Below are 16,215 nucleotides of genomic sequence, written 5' to 3'. Positions count from 1 at the left end.
GGTATTCTTCCTTAAACTAATGTACGACTCTTGGTGGGAGTTTGGGATCAGAACAGTGATTCTTAGCCTCTGGTGCACGCAGTATTCACCTGGCCCCACCATTAGGAGTTCAGAGTGTTGAGTGTTAGCACCCAGGAATCTGTGTTTTTAAAAAGCTCCCTCCCCGCCCACCACTCATTATGAAGATGGATGGGTTGAGGACTATTCCTTCAGAGAACGCTGGCCTCACGAAAGCCCGCCTTCTAGCAGCCATCTGTGGATGCCTGGTGCAGTGTCAAAGCCATTAAGGTGACCGCTTTCTGGAAACCAGTGGTTTTACCCTGGCTGCACCTTCAAATTGTCTGGGAAGCTTAAAATTTACTGATGCCTGATCTTCCAAACCCAGGGGACTCTGACTTAATTGGCCTGGGGTGCAGTCTGGGTATCTGAGTTTTCAGATGCTCCCCCTTGGTGATTTGGGTGTGCAGCCCCGGCTGAGAACCACCATATTATATGGAATGACTGCCTGGAGCTGCATTAACCAGGGAGAGGGCCAGAGGGAATGGCGGATAGTACCTAGACTACGACTGGGCATTCCCTAGGTTAGGCTGTGTCACTGCCACAATATCACAAAGGTGTATTCATTACAGATTAGACCAAGGGCCACTCTCCTCATTTAATATTTCCATAGCTTTATTTTGAGTCAGAGACCAAATGATTAAATAAAATATAAATTTGCCTTTATGGTCCTCTTATTTTATATGCTACCAAGGTATGATAGTTTGGTCAGCTACTCACAGTTTTCAAATGTAGTTCAGATAAATTTGCTTTTAAACCTCTGCCTGGAGGATCACATTCATCTCCCCCTTCATTAAGGTTTAGCAGCTTCCAAAATGTCTGGAGAGCTTTTGTGGGGAAGGAAGATGGATAGCCTGGAGGAGACAAGCCCCGTCTCTCTCCTCCTCCCCCCGCGCCCCCGAGTCCTCGCCACATCTTCACTCTTGTCACTTCATCAGGCCCCTCGTGAAGACCCCCACAGGTTATCACAGCCGCCCTATAGGCTGCCTGCAACCATTTGCAGCTTGTGAAAGTGATTTTCTCAGCCCTCGCCTGAGATAATGTCCCTGGGATAATGACTCTTAGTAGATGGAGAGAGATTGCACCGCCACCCGCCAGGCTGCGTGCAGCTTGGGAACTCTCCAGTGTGTTTACATGTTGATATGCAGCCAGTAAGGAAGCCCGCAGCCAAGTGTGAGCCACTGGAAAATAGTAAAATGAGAGGCTTCAACTGGCTCTCCCTGCCTAATCTAATCTACCTCAATGACTTAGAACTAACTCTTCCTAGAATGTTTGGTTACCAAGATAAGGTTGCTCATATAAATAAGTGATCGTTCCAAACCCAGCCCCTCACAGAATGTGGGAAGGTCAGCGTGCTGACCTCTTCTGTTTGAAGGGCCCTGTCTTTACTCCTCTGGTCTCTCTCCTTCCCTGAGATCCAGCCCCCTGACTTCTGACTCTCGTCTTCAACTTATAGACCCTGACCTCTTTGAAGTCTGATATTGATTACAGTGAAATGTCAATTGTCTGATTGCAATAGGGCACCTGGAACTTATTCAGATAAGCAGAGGCATTTCAAATGTTAATGAAGCATGTTGCGAGCCATGACCTTCTTCTAAATAATGGTGTTTTGGGAAAAGGAGGATCAGGCGATTGAAGTGTCGCTTTCTCTTTTATTATTAGTTCAGTTGCTTTTTCTCACCACAAGACACTGATTAAATTATGGTGGGTTTTGGACCATGTATCTCTGCCCTCGGGACAGGAGTTTTGGACACTGAGATAGATGAGCTGTTCCAGGGTTGCCTGGTGTTGCTCATTCAGACTTAACTTTTCAGGCACTAACATTTCCCAAGTCCCTCAGTGAAACTGTTGTTTCTCCATGTGCATTGGTTGAGTTTTGGGTCAGAAAGTGTTGACTGATTTTCAAACTTGCAAAGAAATATAAATGAGCATCCCAAGGAAGTAAGGCATGTTCCACCAAACTTTTTTTTTTTTTTTTTTGGTAATACCTCCTGATGAAAGCCACTGACCTTTGTCTAGCTACTAAGTGAAAAGAGCTTATTGGTTTCAGGCACCTTATTTCATTGCTGCTTCTTCCTTGTGGGTGAGGGATGGGGAAGAGGACACGAGGAGGGCTGCTAAGGAGGAAGGTAACCTAGTAACAAAGGGTGTACATCCCAACTGGGTGAATGCGAGAGAACTAGGATCTCTAGGAAACAATTCGAAGGATTCTTTTCTCAATTCTCCCAAGGATAGAACATCCTAGATACAAGGGAGAACAGTAAATGATCACATACACGGGAGGTATCAGGACTTACTTCTCTTGGGGAACCTGGTTGTGAAGCGCAGGTGTGGTCCAGGCAGGCAGGGTGCATTGCATCTGGTGGTGCAGTGTGGAAAGAGGGGTGTTTGCAGACCTCAAGCTGAGCAAAGCTTGCCACTGAATTTCCAGAGGCCTCCCTTTTACCCAAGTCAGGTCAATGCCCAAAACAAAGCAAATAAACAGGCAAGCCTTTATTTTGAACCAGGCTTGTAACAGCATCTTCATTTGTTCTGCTACCCATGCCATGGCTCCCTGTGTCCCCGCCCCAACCCCCAGCTAGTATAGAAAGTCACCCAGAACTCAGACTTTGAGTGGTGCCTTTCATTTAACCACTCTGGCTCATGTTAATACATCAGTCATTCCTTCTCACCTCAGTCACAAATTTGGTGGTTATAAATCTGTTTTTGGTCAGGTTTTCGGGATATGACAACTTCACCAGCAAAATCACCTTGTTCATCGGGCCCCATCTTCCGTCTCTTGCCAGGATGCCTGGGTCATCCAGACCAGTTTAGCACCTAGCTCCTCTTCATGGAACTATTACATACAAGCAAATATATGTTATGGAGCCTTGACAATCTCTGATTACAAACAAATGTTATGTATGCATATTTTAAATTCTGCAGTGTTACTATGTTGGACTGATACAATCAGGAGACTTGCTCCGTATTACACTCTCAGAACTAGGATTTAACAGTCTCTTTCAGAGGCAGTGTGGGCAGTAATTGCTTGTTCCTGGGTCTAGGATCTCGCACAACTGCATCCAGCTCTGAACTGAGAAGTGCAAGCCATCCAGTTAGTAGGGTGAGCACCCCCCGTGGTACTGTGCGCCCAGCCAAGGATGGTTTCAGAAAGTCAGGCATTGCTGTGCGTTAGCACCTACTGGAGTACAAAGCCATCCTTCCTTCACTCAAGAACTATTGAGGCTGCCTTATTCTTGTTTGTTTTTTTGAAGATGTATACTAATTTATTTTCACATAAGCATAGGTGGAAATTAGTTATTTTTGAAGGAGAAAAATGAAGAAATAGATAATCATATATATATTTTTTTTCAGTTTATTTTCCCTTATAGGTTATTATGAAATATTGAGTATAGTTCCCTGTGCTCTACAGTAGTCCTTATTGGTTATCTCTTTCATACAGAGTAGTGTGTAGTGTTAATCTGAAACTCCTAATTTATCCTCCCCCTTTTCCTTTAATAACCATAAGTTTGTTTTCTATATCTGTGGAGCTATTTCTGCTTTGAATATAAGTTCATTTGTATCATTTTTTTAGATTCTACATATAAGCGATATCATGTGATCTTTGTCTTCCTCTGTCTGGCTTACTTCACTTAGTATGATAATTGCTAGGTCTATCCATGTTGTTGCAGATGACATTATTTCATTCTTTTTATGGCTCAGTAATATTCCATTATGTAACTATTCCACTTCTTCTTTATCCATTCATCTGTCAGTGGAAATTTAGGTTGCTTCCAGGTCTTGGTTATTGAAAGTAGTGTTACAATGAACATTGAGATGCACATAGCTTTTCAAATTACAGTTTTCTCTGAACACATACCTAGGAGTGGGATTGCAGGATCATATGGTACCTCTATTTTTAGATTTTTAAGAAATTTCTATACTGCTCTTCTGGAGAAGGTAATAATAATTCCTGCTGGCTTAGACAGTAAAGATTCTGCCTACAATGCCTGAGACCCAGGTTCAATCCCTGGGTCAGGAAGATCCCCTGGAAAAGGGAATGGCTACCCACTCCAGTATTCTTGCCTAGAGAATCCCATGGACAGAGGAGCCTGGCAGGGTGCAGTCCAATGATCACGCAGAGTCAGACACAACTGAAGCAACTTAGCACGCACACACACATATTCCTCTCCATAGTTGCTGTACCAATTGACTTTCCCACCAACATTGTAAAAGGGTACCTGTCTCTCCATACCCTCTCTGGTATTTATTATATGTAGACTTTTTGATGATAGCCATTCTGACTAGTATAAAGTGATACCTCGTTGAAGCTGTGACTTGCATTTCTCTAATAATTAGTGATGTTGAGCATCTTTTCATGTGCCTTTTGGCCATTTGTATGCCTTCTTTGGAGAAACATCTAGATGTTTTGCCCTTTTTTTTTTTTTTTTTTTTTTTAGCTCTATGCACTGTTTGTATATTTTGGTGATTAATTCTTTTTGGTTGCATCATTTGCCAATATTTTCTCCCATTCTGTAGGTTGTATTTTTGTTCTGTTTATGGTTTCCTTTGCTGTGCAAAAGCTTTTAGTTTGATCAAGCCCCATTTGATTATTTTTATCTTCATTAATTACTGTAGGAGACAGATCCAAAAGGATATTGCTGGGATGTATGTCAAAGAGTATTCCACGTTTGTTTTCCTCAAGGATTTTTATAGCATCTGTTTTTACATTTAGGTCTTTAATACATTCTGAGTTTGTTTTTTTTGTATATGATGTTAGAGTGTTCTAATTTCATTCATTTACATGTAATCATTCAGTTTTCCCAGCACCATTTATTGAAGACACTGTCTTTTCTCCATTGTATCTTTGTTTTAAAATTTATTTATTTTAATTGGAGGCTAATTACTTTACAATATTGTAGTGATTTTGCCATACATTGACATGAATCAGCCATGGGTGTACATGTGTCCCCCATCCTGAACCCCCCTCCCACCTCCCTCCCCATCCCATCCCTCAGAGTTGTCCCAGTGCACCAGCCCTGAGCATCCTGTCTCATGCATTGAACCTGGACCAGCAATCTGTTTCACATGTGGCAATACACATGTTTCAATGTTATTCTCTCAAATCATCCCACCCTTGCCTTCTCCCACAGAGTCCAAAAGTCTGTTCTTTATATCTGTGTCTCTTCTGCTATCTCACATATAGGGTCATTGTTACCATATTTCTAAATTTCATATATATGTGTTAATATACTGTATTGATATTTTTCTTTCTGACTTACTTCACTCTGTATAATAGGCTCCAGTTTCATCTACCTCACTAGAACTGATTCAAATGTATTCTTTTTAATGGCTGAGTAATACTCCATTGTGTATATGTACCACAGCTTTCTTATCCATTTGTCTGCCGACAGACATCTAGGTTGCTTCCATGTCCTAGCTATTGTTAACAGTGCTGTGATGAACACTGGGGTACACGTGTCTCTTTCAGTTCTGGTTTCCTCAGTGTGTATGCCCAGAAGTGGGATTGCTGGGTCATATTGCAGTTCTGTTTCCAGTTTTTGAAGGAATCTCCACACTGTTCTCCATAGTGGCTATACTAGTTTGCATTCCCATCAGCAGTGTGAGAGGGTTGCCTTTTCTCCACACCCTCTCCAGAGGCTGCCTTATTCTTAAGTGCAAGTTCAAACTGACACTGAAGGCCCTCCCCAAAGCTCTTCCATTTGCTTCTGAGCGTTCTTCCTCCATCCCTTCCAGCAAAACTGAACTGTTTATTATCTTCTGGTCTTCTTAGCTGCTTTGCTTTCCCATTTCTGTTCCAGCTGTTTCTTGAGCCTGGACCACCCCCACCCCATCCACTGCTCCCCCTCCGCCTTGCTCACATTTCTTTCCTTACTATTCTTACCCCTGCTCTCTGTTTTTTTCATACCCCAGCCATCCACTGGGGACTATTTCAGTCACCTCATTTTCAGCTTCTCCTGTTCCTTTCAACAGGATGGATTCTCTCCCTTTCTTGACCTTCCTGGTGCTTTTCTTGTGCATCTGTCTGCTGCATTATGGTCTACCTGGTACTGTTACTTTGCTGGGTACAGTTCTTAGTAGCTCCCTGCCCCCTCCCCCAGGCGTTGACCTTCCCTACAGTGGGACTTTTGTCCTAGACACTTCTATATCTCACCCAGTACTTAAGTGCCTTACTGAGTAAATATATTCAGTTGTTGTGAAAGAGGCAATGTAAAGAAGGATTTTGAATCTTATACTCTCGAGTTTTCATTACACAAATCTCAGCCTTGATAATCCTGCCATAATGTGGTACAAGCCTTCCCAGTTTGTATTCTACTGGTTCTTTTTTGAAAAAAAGAAGGAAAGATTCTGAGGTCAAGTAAACTTGGGAAACTTGCCTACCATACTTCTTTCTGAGGACCTGCAATCCATAGAGCATGTGACCAGTAGAGGAGCCTGTTTTAACTGGATTAAATGCATATCTACCAGTTTGACCTCAGAACCGTGCTCTCTACTCTGTGTATGTACTCATGTCCTACACTGCAGTTCTGTGGGGAATTCTTGGTGGTGTAGACTGTGCTGTACTCTCTACAGGGGACTGGGACAAAGGACTCCACAGTATGAGGACCAGATATTGAACTTTTGTGAGATGATACCTTGGTTCTGAACAGAGAGCAAGCAATCCATCCAGATACCTGTCTTGTGCCTGGCTGGGTTTAGGCACTTCCTCTGCCAGCTGCTGATGGCTTGTGGAAAGAGGCTGATTCTTCATGAGAACATAATAAGAACAGACTTGAGATCATATTAAATGAGTCTTAGGTGAGGCACCTGGCTTTTTTAAAAGGCGCTTTTGAAGAACATTATTCTCTACTTGAAAGGCAGAAAGGAATTCAGTAACCGAATGAGAGATTCTGAAGGTCTCTTCAGAGGGGCACCTTTTCCACAAGGATGTGTGGTCCATGGACTGGCCAGCCTGCTACCTTCGCCCAGGCTCCCATGGTGCTCACTGCTGAGCAGCTGTTTCAGAAAGGAGCATGGGCTGCAGGTGTTCGGGAGATTATAGGATCCCAAAGCAGCTCACAACCATCCCACAGACCAGACTTTTTGTTGTTGCCTTTTCCACTTAAAGCTCTATAACTAGACAAGCAGGCAGAGAAGTTGTCGCCCTGTTTTAGCTCTTCTACTCACTCACCACCCATCCTCCGTCCCTTTGATGGCACTGGTCATCTCCATGGGCAGCCTCATATCCTGAAGACTAGTTGGAAGGCCTCAGCACTGGGGGTAGCTATCCAAGGAGTGGAGGGCCTGTCAGCCAACATTTCTTCCCTTGTCCATCAGAACTCGGGCTAGGGGTGGCGGGGTTAGGGTTGGGGACAGAAACTGGAATGCAGGTTTGTATTTCCTACAAACATAAATGTGTAATCATAGTGTTTGGGCACTTTTTATGATGCAGAGACTTAATGCGCAAGCATGGGTTGGAGAGGTTCATTTTATAGTCTTGAACAAGATCTCTCCTGAGGGACTTTCCTGGTGGTTCAGTGGTTAAGAATCTGTCTTACAATACAGGGGACGTGGGTTCAGTCCCTAGTCAGGGAACTAAAATCCCATATGCCATGGAGCAACCAAGGCCACGTGCCACAACTAAGACCTGATGTAGTCAAAGGAAAAAAAAAGATCTCCCCTGACTTGTGTGCTCTTCTGGTTTGTTCACAGTTCCTCAGCACTCTGTTTGCCCCCTTAAACTTTGTCATGGAAAAAGTGGAGAGCATCTTGCCATCCAGTCTGTGGCACCAGCTGACTCGGATCTAGGGGAGCCCACCCGTCCTTCCGCTCACCTCGCCCAGCAGGCTGCCACCGTCTCTTTGTGCCAACTCCTCGTGGACCGCAAGAAAGCATGACTTTGAAAAAGGGAAGCCATTCCAGGATTTTAAAACCTTCATGAACTGTCTGTTCCATATTAAAAGCTGTTTTTGTTGTACAAAATTCACTGATGTTCAGTTCTATTATATTTTGCCTTCAGAAAAGAAAAAAAGTCAAAAATAAACTTTTGTGTATTGCAGCAACCAGTTGTGTCTCCCAACCCTAAAATCATTGGTATCCAAATAAACCTATAGGTTACATTTAATTTTCTAAGGCCCCCAAATCTGCTGAACACCACACGATGGTGTTCTGAGCTGAGAGGACTCATTTCAGCAGGCCATTGGCACCCCTTGGCTTGGAAAATAGACTTTCTTTGGCTAAAAAGCACCATCTTTTCAGCTCCAAATTGTGTACCCTCATAGGCCAAATACACAAAAGAAACTTCCAGCATGAGTGACAGGAAGCGTGAATGAAAGGTATGTGCCATCACAGGTTGTTCTGGTTCAGAGACTCTACTCACAGAATAGAGCTCAGCACTGTGGTTCCAGGAATCATTTTGGTTTGGCTTTCTGAAATTTGTTGTGAGAAGAAAACTTCTGATGAGAAAATGCTAACCCAATAGTCTATTGTAGAACCTGCCCACTTTTCAACATTGCCATTTTTTAAATGTTTTCTCATAAGGGTAATTTCTGTTTTTATCATCTTTGCATTCTTGATGCGTGCATGTGAGCGTTCTTTGAGTGTTTTCGTGATCTGAACCAAAGTAGTCGTTTGTCTTCACCATTTTTGAAAGCCTTTTCCATGAGTCACACCTGCCGAGCATGCATCTGGCTTTACTTAAGCAAAAAAGAAAAATTAATAACCTTGACTCCTCTTCTGAAGTGATAAGTACCTCTATTCAGAATCTCAATCTAGTGCTTTATAAAAAGGACTGTCCTTTACGTGGTTTGTTTTCCCTTTTGTTTAGAATCCTGAATCTGTCCCCATGAGCGTTACAGTAGGCAGAGTTGGGGAAAGCACCACACCACAGTCCCCTTGGCATTTGGACTTCCTGCAACCTCCTGGTCTTCATCCAAGAGCAGAGTCAAGAGGCAGGTAATGTTTAGGTGCACAGGCCTTTTCATGCTTTGGGCAAACTTTTTTCTCTACCTTCTTTGTGCAAAGCCACGGCAGGCACATGCAGTTGGCTCTTGCCCTTACTCGGAAGAAACTTAAACCCTATATTCACATCAGTAGTGCTTCTCTTGGGGGCAGGGTTGTGCCTGCTTTGTTCACCTCTTTGCCTCTTCTTCCCCTAGTACAACTCTTGACCTGGAGTGATGCTCAAATGATCTGTTGGACAAATCAATGTAATATATGATAGGTACAGATAAACTTTTTTCACAGAGTAATGAGATTGGTTCCAGCAGAGAAGGACCAGGGAAGCCTTAGAATTATAACTTGGCGCTGAAAGAAAAGTAGTAATTATTTCATGCAGTTATTTAACAGATGAGGAAACCAAGGTTGAAAGAGATTTCAACATGTTCAAGTTGAGACTAGACTGCGATAAGCCTTAAGTGAAAGGTTCAAGAGCCTGTAGGTGATGGTAAGTGGAAATGGCCCAACACGAGTTGTTGTTAGAAACCCCAGTTGCAGGAAATACAGCAAAGAAATGTAACACACAAGGATTTAAAAACACTTTGTGGATTTAATAATTAGGACTTGAGAGCAGTTCCATAGAGAGGGGAGGCCAAAGTTAGACTTTGACAGGTAAGGGGAGTGAATGGGAGAGGCGAAGGTGGAGAAAAGATGGTGACAGAATGAAGACTGCAGAGGGAGTAAGAGGGATTGTTGGAGGAATGAGTCCACGGTCCAGGAGAGGAGCTAATTGTGTGGGCTAATCCCTGTCTTCTGCCTCTCTCTTCAGTACTCTGCTCAACTCTCAGGGCAACCATGACTCACTCTCACCATTCTGACCTCCCTGGGCCTGGACACCAGGAAGGTTGCTGTATTCCCAGCACCTGCCTTACATTACTGCCGCTGAGGACAAGCATTCAGGCCTTTTTAAGGGCTGTATGCAAATCTGTGGAGAGACAAAACCAGAGCAACCGGTACGTCAGAGCAATTTTTAAGATGATTGATTTTACACAGTTCTTACATTTCTTGCCTGAGCTCCACTTTTCCTGACTTCATAAGATGGCAAATGGAATTCAAGTTGCATTTCTGCCTTCTGCTTTTGTTTCTGTATAAGGCGACATCAAAATCCATCCTGATGGGCTTTCCTCTGTAAAGACACTTCCTCCCAGCAGGACAGTAAGTGTCCCATGGTTTTTGGAATACAAATGCACACATTCTAAATATTAGCAAATTGGATCTAGCAATATGTACAAGATACAATGTGACCAAATGGAAAGGTTGAATTGTTTTAACTTCTTTTATCAGTATTTAAGTATCAAAAAAGATCTTCACAACCAAGATAATCACGATGGTCTGATCACTCACCTGGAGCCAGACATCTTGGAATGTGAAGTCAAATGGGCCTTAGAAAGCATCACTACAAACAAAGCTAGTGGAGGTGACAGAATTCCAGTTGAGCTATTTCAAATCCTGAAAGATGATGCTGTGAAAGTGCTGCACTCAATATGCCAGCACATTTGGAAAACTCAGCAGTGGCCACAGGACTGGAAAAGGTCAGTTTTCATTCCAATCCCAAAGAAAGGCAATGCCAAAGAATGCTCAAACTACTGCACAATTGCACTCATCTCACACTCTAGTAAAGTAATGCTGAAAATGGTCCAAGCCAGGCTTCAGCAATACGTGAACCGTGAACTTCCAGAGATTCAAGCTGGTTTTAGAAAAGGGAGAGGAACCAGAGATCAAATTGCCAACATCTGCTGGATCATCAAAAAAGCAAGAGAGTTCCAGAAAAACATCTATTTCTGCTTTATTGACTATGTCAAAGCCTTTGACTGTGTGGAGCACAATAAACTGTGGAAAATTCTGAAAGAGATGGGAATACCAGACCACCTGACCTGCCTCTTGAGAAACCTATATGCAGGTCAGGAAGTAACAGTTAGAACTGGACATGGAACAAGAGACTGGTTCCAAATAGGAAAAGGAGTACATCAAGGCTGTATACTGTCACCCTGCTTATTTAACTTCTATGCAGAGTACATCATGAGAAACACTGGGCTGGAAGAAGCACAAGCTGGAATCAAGATTTCTGGAATAAATATCAATAACCTCAGATATGCAGATGACACCACCCTTATGGCAGAAAGTGAAGAGGAACTCAAAAGCCTCTTGATGAAAGTGAAAGTGGAGAGTGAAAAAGTTGGCTTAAAGCTCAACATTCAGAAAACGAAGATCATGGCATCTGGTCCCATCACTTCATGGTAAATAGATGGGGAAACAGTGAAAACAGTGTCAGACTTCATTTTTTGGGGCTCCAAAATCACTGCAGATGGTGATTGCAGCAATGAAATTAAAAGACGCTCCTTGGAAGGAAAGTTATGACCAACCTAGATAGCATATTCAAAAGCAGAGACATTACTTTGCCAGCAAAGGTCCATCTAGTCAAGGCTATGGTTTTCCCAGTAGTCATGTATGGATGTGAGAGTTGGACTATGCTGAGTGCTGAAGAATTGATGCTTTTGAACTGTGGTGTTGGAGAAGACTCTTGAGAGTCCCTTGGACTGCAAGGAGATTCAACCAGTCCATCCTAAAGAAGATCAGTTCTGGGTGTTCTTTGGAAGGAATGATGCTAAAGCTGAAACTCCAGTACTTTGGCCACCTCATGTGAAGAGTTGACTCATTGGAAAAGACCCTGATTCTAGGAGGGATTGGGGGCAGGAGGAGAAGGGGACGACAGAGGATGAGATGGCTGGATGGCATCACTGACTCAACGGATGTGAGTTTGAGTGAACTCCAGGAGCTGGTGATGGACAAGGAGGCCTGGTGTGCTACAATTCACGGGGTCGCAAAGAGTCCGATATGACTGAGTGACTGAACTAAACTGAAGTATCAATATCATTCTGTCTTTATGAAAGAATTGGGGAGCTTTCCATATTTTTATATAGCCCAGAATAATTAAACACCAACATTGCCTGTTCTTCACCGATTAGATAAAACTCAGACATGAAACATCTAATTTTTTTGTTAATGGTAGCTCTTTGATCACCTTTTTACTATCTGTAATGGCGATTGGTCTATGCAAATATTCTACTTTTTATGTTTGCCTAATTCATGTTTGCCAGGAAATTAATGCTTTCTCTAGGCATCAGATGTATTATCATGAAGTTACCCAGGTATATCTTTTATTGTATATTTAATCTCTCCTGTATTTGTGGTAATTTCACTTTTCTCATTCCTAACTTTGTATATTTTTTCTCTTTCCTCTCTTTTTCCACTCTTTAATCATCTTCTCAAAGTTTATCTTAAAGTTTTGGATCTGTTGATGCATTCTTACTTTTTACCTTGTACTTTATTATTTCTTCCTGATTTTCCTAATTCCCTTAGGTGAGTACTTGGTACATTTTTATATTATTTTAGGAAGGAGGTATTTAAAACTATGACTTTTCCTCTAAATGTAGGTTTCTTGTTCCATAGATTTTGCTATTAAGCGTTCTTCACTTTTTGCTAGAATTTTGTGTTTTGGTTTCTTTTTATCCAAGAGGGATCACTTTGGGGGCTTTTTTTTTTTTTTTTTTTTTTAGTAATTAGTTCTCTATTACTGCCTTGAAGGGATTTATTTTTAATATTGCTCGGAAATATCTAATGAAAATGTCAAAGATGTTCAACTACTACCCCCAAATACAGTATACACGGACACCTCATATCCATGAACTACTTCTAAGTAAACCTTTGATCCTTGTTTCCAACATTTTTTAAAAAATTACATCTTGCTTCAGTGTAAACCTTCAGGGTGGCGTTAAAATATCTAAACCATGCGTGTGTCTCTTCCACTGTTTCTGTTATTCTTATTCTCCCTGCCTCGTGGCCATGCTCTTCACTAAGCAAAACCAGGTTCCCATCACATATTTGTCTTCTGCTTTGCTGTCAATTTGTATTCAGGTCAGGAAGCAACAGTTAGAACTGGACATAGAACAACAGACTGGTTCCAAATAGGAAAAGGAGTTCGTCAAGGCTGTATATTGTCACCCTGTTTATTTAACTTATATGCAGAGTACATCATGAGAAATGTTGGACTGGAAGAAACACAAACTGGAATCAAGATTGCCGGGAGAAATATCAATAACCTCAGATATGCAGATGACACCACCCTTATGGCAGAAAGTGAAGAGGAACTCAAAAGCCTCTTGATGAAAGTGAAAGTGGAGAGTGAAAAAGTTGGCTTAAAGCTCAACATTCAGAAAACGAAGATCATGGCATCCGGTCCCACCACTTCATGGGAAATAGATGGGGAAACAGTGGAAACAGTGTCAGACTTTATTTTTCTGGGCTCCAAAATCACTGCAGATGGTGACTGCAGCCATGAAATTAAAAGATGCTTACTCCTTGGAAGGAAAGTTATGACCAACCTAGATAGCATATTCAAAAGCAGAGACATTACTTTGCCAACAAAGGTTTGTCTAGTCAAGGCTATGGTTTTTCCTGTGGTCATGTATGGATGTGAGAGTTGGACTGTGAAGAAGGCTGAGCGCCAAAGAATTGATGCTTTTGAACTGTGGTGTTGGAGAAGACTCTTGCGAGTCCCTTGGACTGCAAGGAGATCCAACCAGTCCATTCTAAAGGAGATCAGCCCTGGGATTTCTTTGGAAGGAATGATGCCAAAGCTGAAACTCCAGCACTTTGGCCACCTCATGCGAAGAGTTGACTCATTGGAAAAGACTCTGATGCTGGGAGGGATTGGGGGCAGGAGGAGAAGGGGACGACAAAGGATGAGATGGCTGGATGGCATCACTGACTCGATGGACGTGAGTCTCAGTGAACTCCAGGAGTTGGTGATGGACAGGGAGGCCTGGCGTGCTGTGATTCATGGGGTTGCAAAGAGTAGGACATGACTGAGCGACTGATCTGATCTGATCTTGCTGTCATGATAGCTCAGGCTGTATCAGGAACTGAAATGTAAAAGAAGGTGGTGGGGGCTAGACAAGGCTTGAAGGAACTTGTCTTGAAGTCCTGGCTTTTGAGGGTCAAGAATGGCTGAGATCAAACGGGCATTGGCTGGAATGAGAACATCCAGGCAGAGGTGAATTAGCTCTCTATCAGGAAAGCCTGGAGTGCTCAGGGGATGAAGACCTGCAGGTCTTCATCTTCATAATGCTGTCTCCTTCAGAGTAACAACTGTGAGTCTCCAGCAGGAGGAAAGGGCAGAACGGAAGTGGATTTTCTTCCTGTCTTTCTCCAGCTTGTCTCTTGTTTTGACCAGTTCAAGTCCATTTCATAGTACCTTGGATCCTCAGCCTTGAATCATGTGTGTGACCAATCTTAGGAAGAAAATCTCTGGAATCGAACTCCTCAACTGACTGTCACCATTAGGCAAGCAGACTTCCAGTGGGTCTCTTTTTGTCCAGGGGAGGGGCAGTAGATCTTGATTTTAGAGAATATGTAATATGTTCCTGAAGTCTGGTGGCTCTTGGCTTCTGTGCATATGGTCTCGGACCTGATGCGCCTCCCCATAACAAGCTCCCCACACGAGCTTTGCTGCCTCCTTTCTGAGTCTAGGTATGGCTCACAGGCCCATAGGCCACTCCTTGGTGTCTCTCAGTATCTCCACTCTCCCTCAGGTTACCCAGACAGGCTCTTCAGTGGAAGCATGTCCTTCCAAAGTCAGGGCACTCTCAGCTGCTTTTCTGATGGTTTTCTGGGGCACAGTACCATGACTTCTTCTTGAAATAACAGAAGGGAGGATGCTGGGAGAAAATATGAATTAACATCTGAATGATAATCTGCCTCATAAATCAAAGATAACCTTCACATCCAGTATAAATTAGTTTCATTCGCTCTCTCATTCCTGTAAGTGTATTGAAATGTGAAGTAAAAGTGAAAATGTTAGTCACTCAGTCGTGTCCAACCCTTTGCAAGTCCATGGACTATAATGGAATTCTCCAGGCAAGAATGCTAGAGTGGGTTGCCATTCCCTTCTCCAGGGCATCTTCCCAACCCAGGGACTGAACCCAGGTCTCCTGCATTGCAGGCAGATTCTCTACCATCTGAACTACCAGGAAAGCCAATATTGAAATGTATTGAAGACCTGCAATGTGCCAGGGGTAGAATCATGCTCTCCCCACTGCACCTTGAACTGCAGCTTTGACCACCCTGCATTATTTGTACATTTACTTGCCTGTCTCATGCAAAGGAAACTTAAGCTTTACATTATACACAGCCTTGGGATCTGGAACTGGTGATTCTGTATTCTAGAATATAAAAGCTCAATAAATGTTGGCAGGAAGGTAGGACAGACAAGGTAGAGGAGAGAATGATACTAAATCAGAAGTGAGTACCCTTTTATAGAAGTCCAGGGAAAAGATTATTAAAATGAAATAAAATGTATTTATTCTGTTCTTGGGATAGCAGCTTAATGAGGTGCTTTTGTGAAAACTTTGCCCACTTATCATTATCTTTGGGACACATTACTTCTTCTTACTCTGTGTTCCCCAAATAATCATTGTTCGTTTTTATGATGCCTTAGATACCACGCCAGGACAGGGCCTCTTTGGGTCCTCCAAACCATGTGTGGAGTGGGTGCAGGTGTCCCGCCACTGAGCAGCTGCTGAGTCAAGGAGCTGGGCTGGAGCCGCAGCACTGGGGGCCACTGGTCTTGACACTATGTGGCCACAGGGTACTTGCTTGCCTGCCTCTAATTGCCCGCCCATCTGGTCTTTCCAGCTAGAGGCAGAGTACTCATTCACTGCCTTGAGGTCAGGGGGACACTGCCTGTCAGACACCCCAGAAAGAGGCAGAGCCTGAACAGGTCTCTAAAGACAAAGTGGACTTCATGTTTTTCTTCACTTTTCAGCCATGTGTGTTGTCATGGGAGTCAGGGAACAGAAGTTTCTAGAGTAGATGATATGAGTACAGACCCACAGTGGATTTTGAGAAGCTTTAGCTGGGTGAAATGCTGTCAATGATAACAGGACAGTTAACCATTCTCTTGGAAATTCAGTGTCATAAGCCCTGAGAATTCTCATGATGAAGAAATCCATTTAACCCAGCACTTCTTCTCCTGCTAATCAAATCATAGATCACCTTCCTCTTTCATGAAGAAGACTTATAAACATCTCACAATATTCATTTTGGAAAACACTGGACAAGACCAGTGCTGAATCAGGAGGATCCCACCGACAAGGTGTGTGCCCCTCAGGTGGGACATGGTCA

At 43.0% G+C, this 16,215-nt stretch overlaps 1 protein-coding gene across 2 annotated transcripts in view; it reads left to right on the top strand.

The window, feature by feature from the left end:
- ST7 (suppression of tumorigenicity 7) overlaps window positions 1-8,099 on the top strand; it is a 277,962-nt gene extending 269,863 nt beyond the window's left edge. For both annotated transcript variants that reach the window (XM_055590303.1, XM_055590300.1), the window contains one exon: window positions 7,750-8,099. In XM_055590303.1, coding sequence (XP_055446278.1) covers window positions 7,750-7,845 — 96 coding nt within the window. In that variant the 3' untranslated portion in view covers window positions 7,846-8,099. The remainder of the gene's footprint in view (window positions 1-7,749) is intronic.
- Window positions 8,100-16,215: the final 8,116 nt, after the last annotated feature.

Source organism: Bubalus kerabau, chromosome 8 (assembly GCF_029407905.1).
Source record: "Bubalus kerabau isolate K-KA32 ecotype Philippines breed swamp buffalo chromosome 8, PCC_UOA_SB_1v2, whole genome shotgun sequence".
In the NCBI taxonomy this organism is placed as follows: Eukaryota; Metazoa; Chordata; class Mammalia; order Artiodactyla; family Bovidae; genus Bubalus; species Bubalus kerabau.
This window is presented reverse-complemented; position numbering and strand designations above follow the sequence as displayed.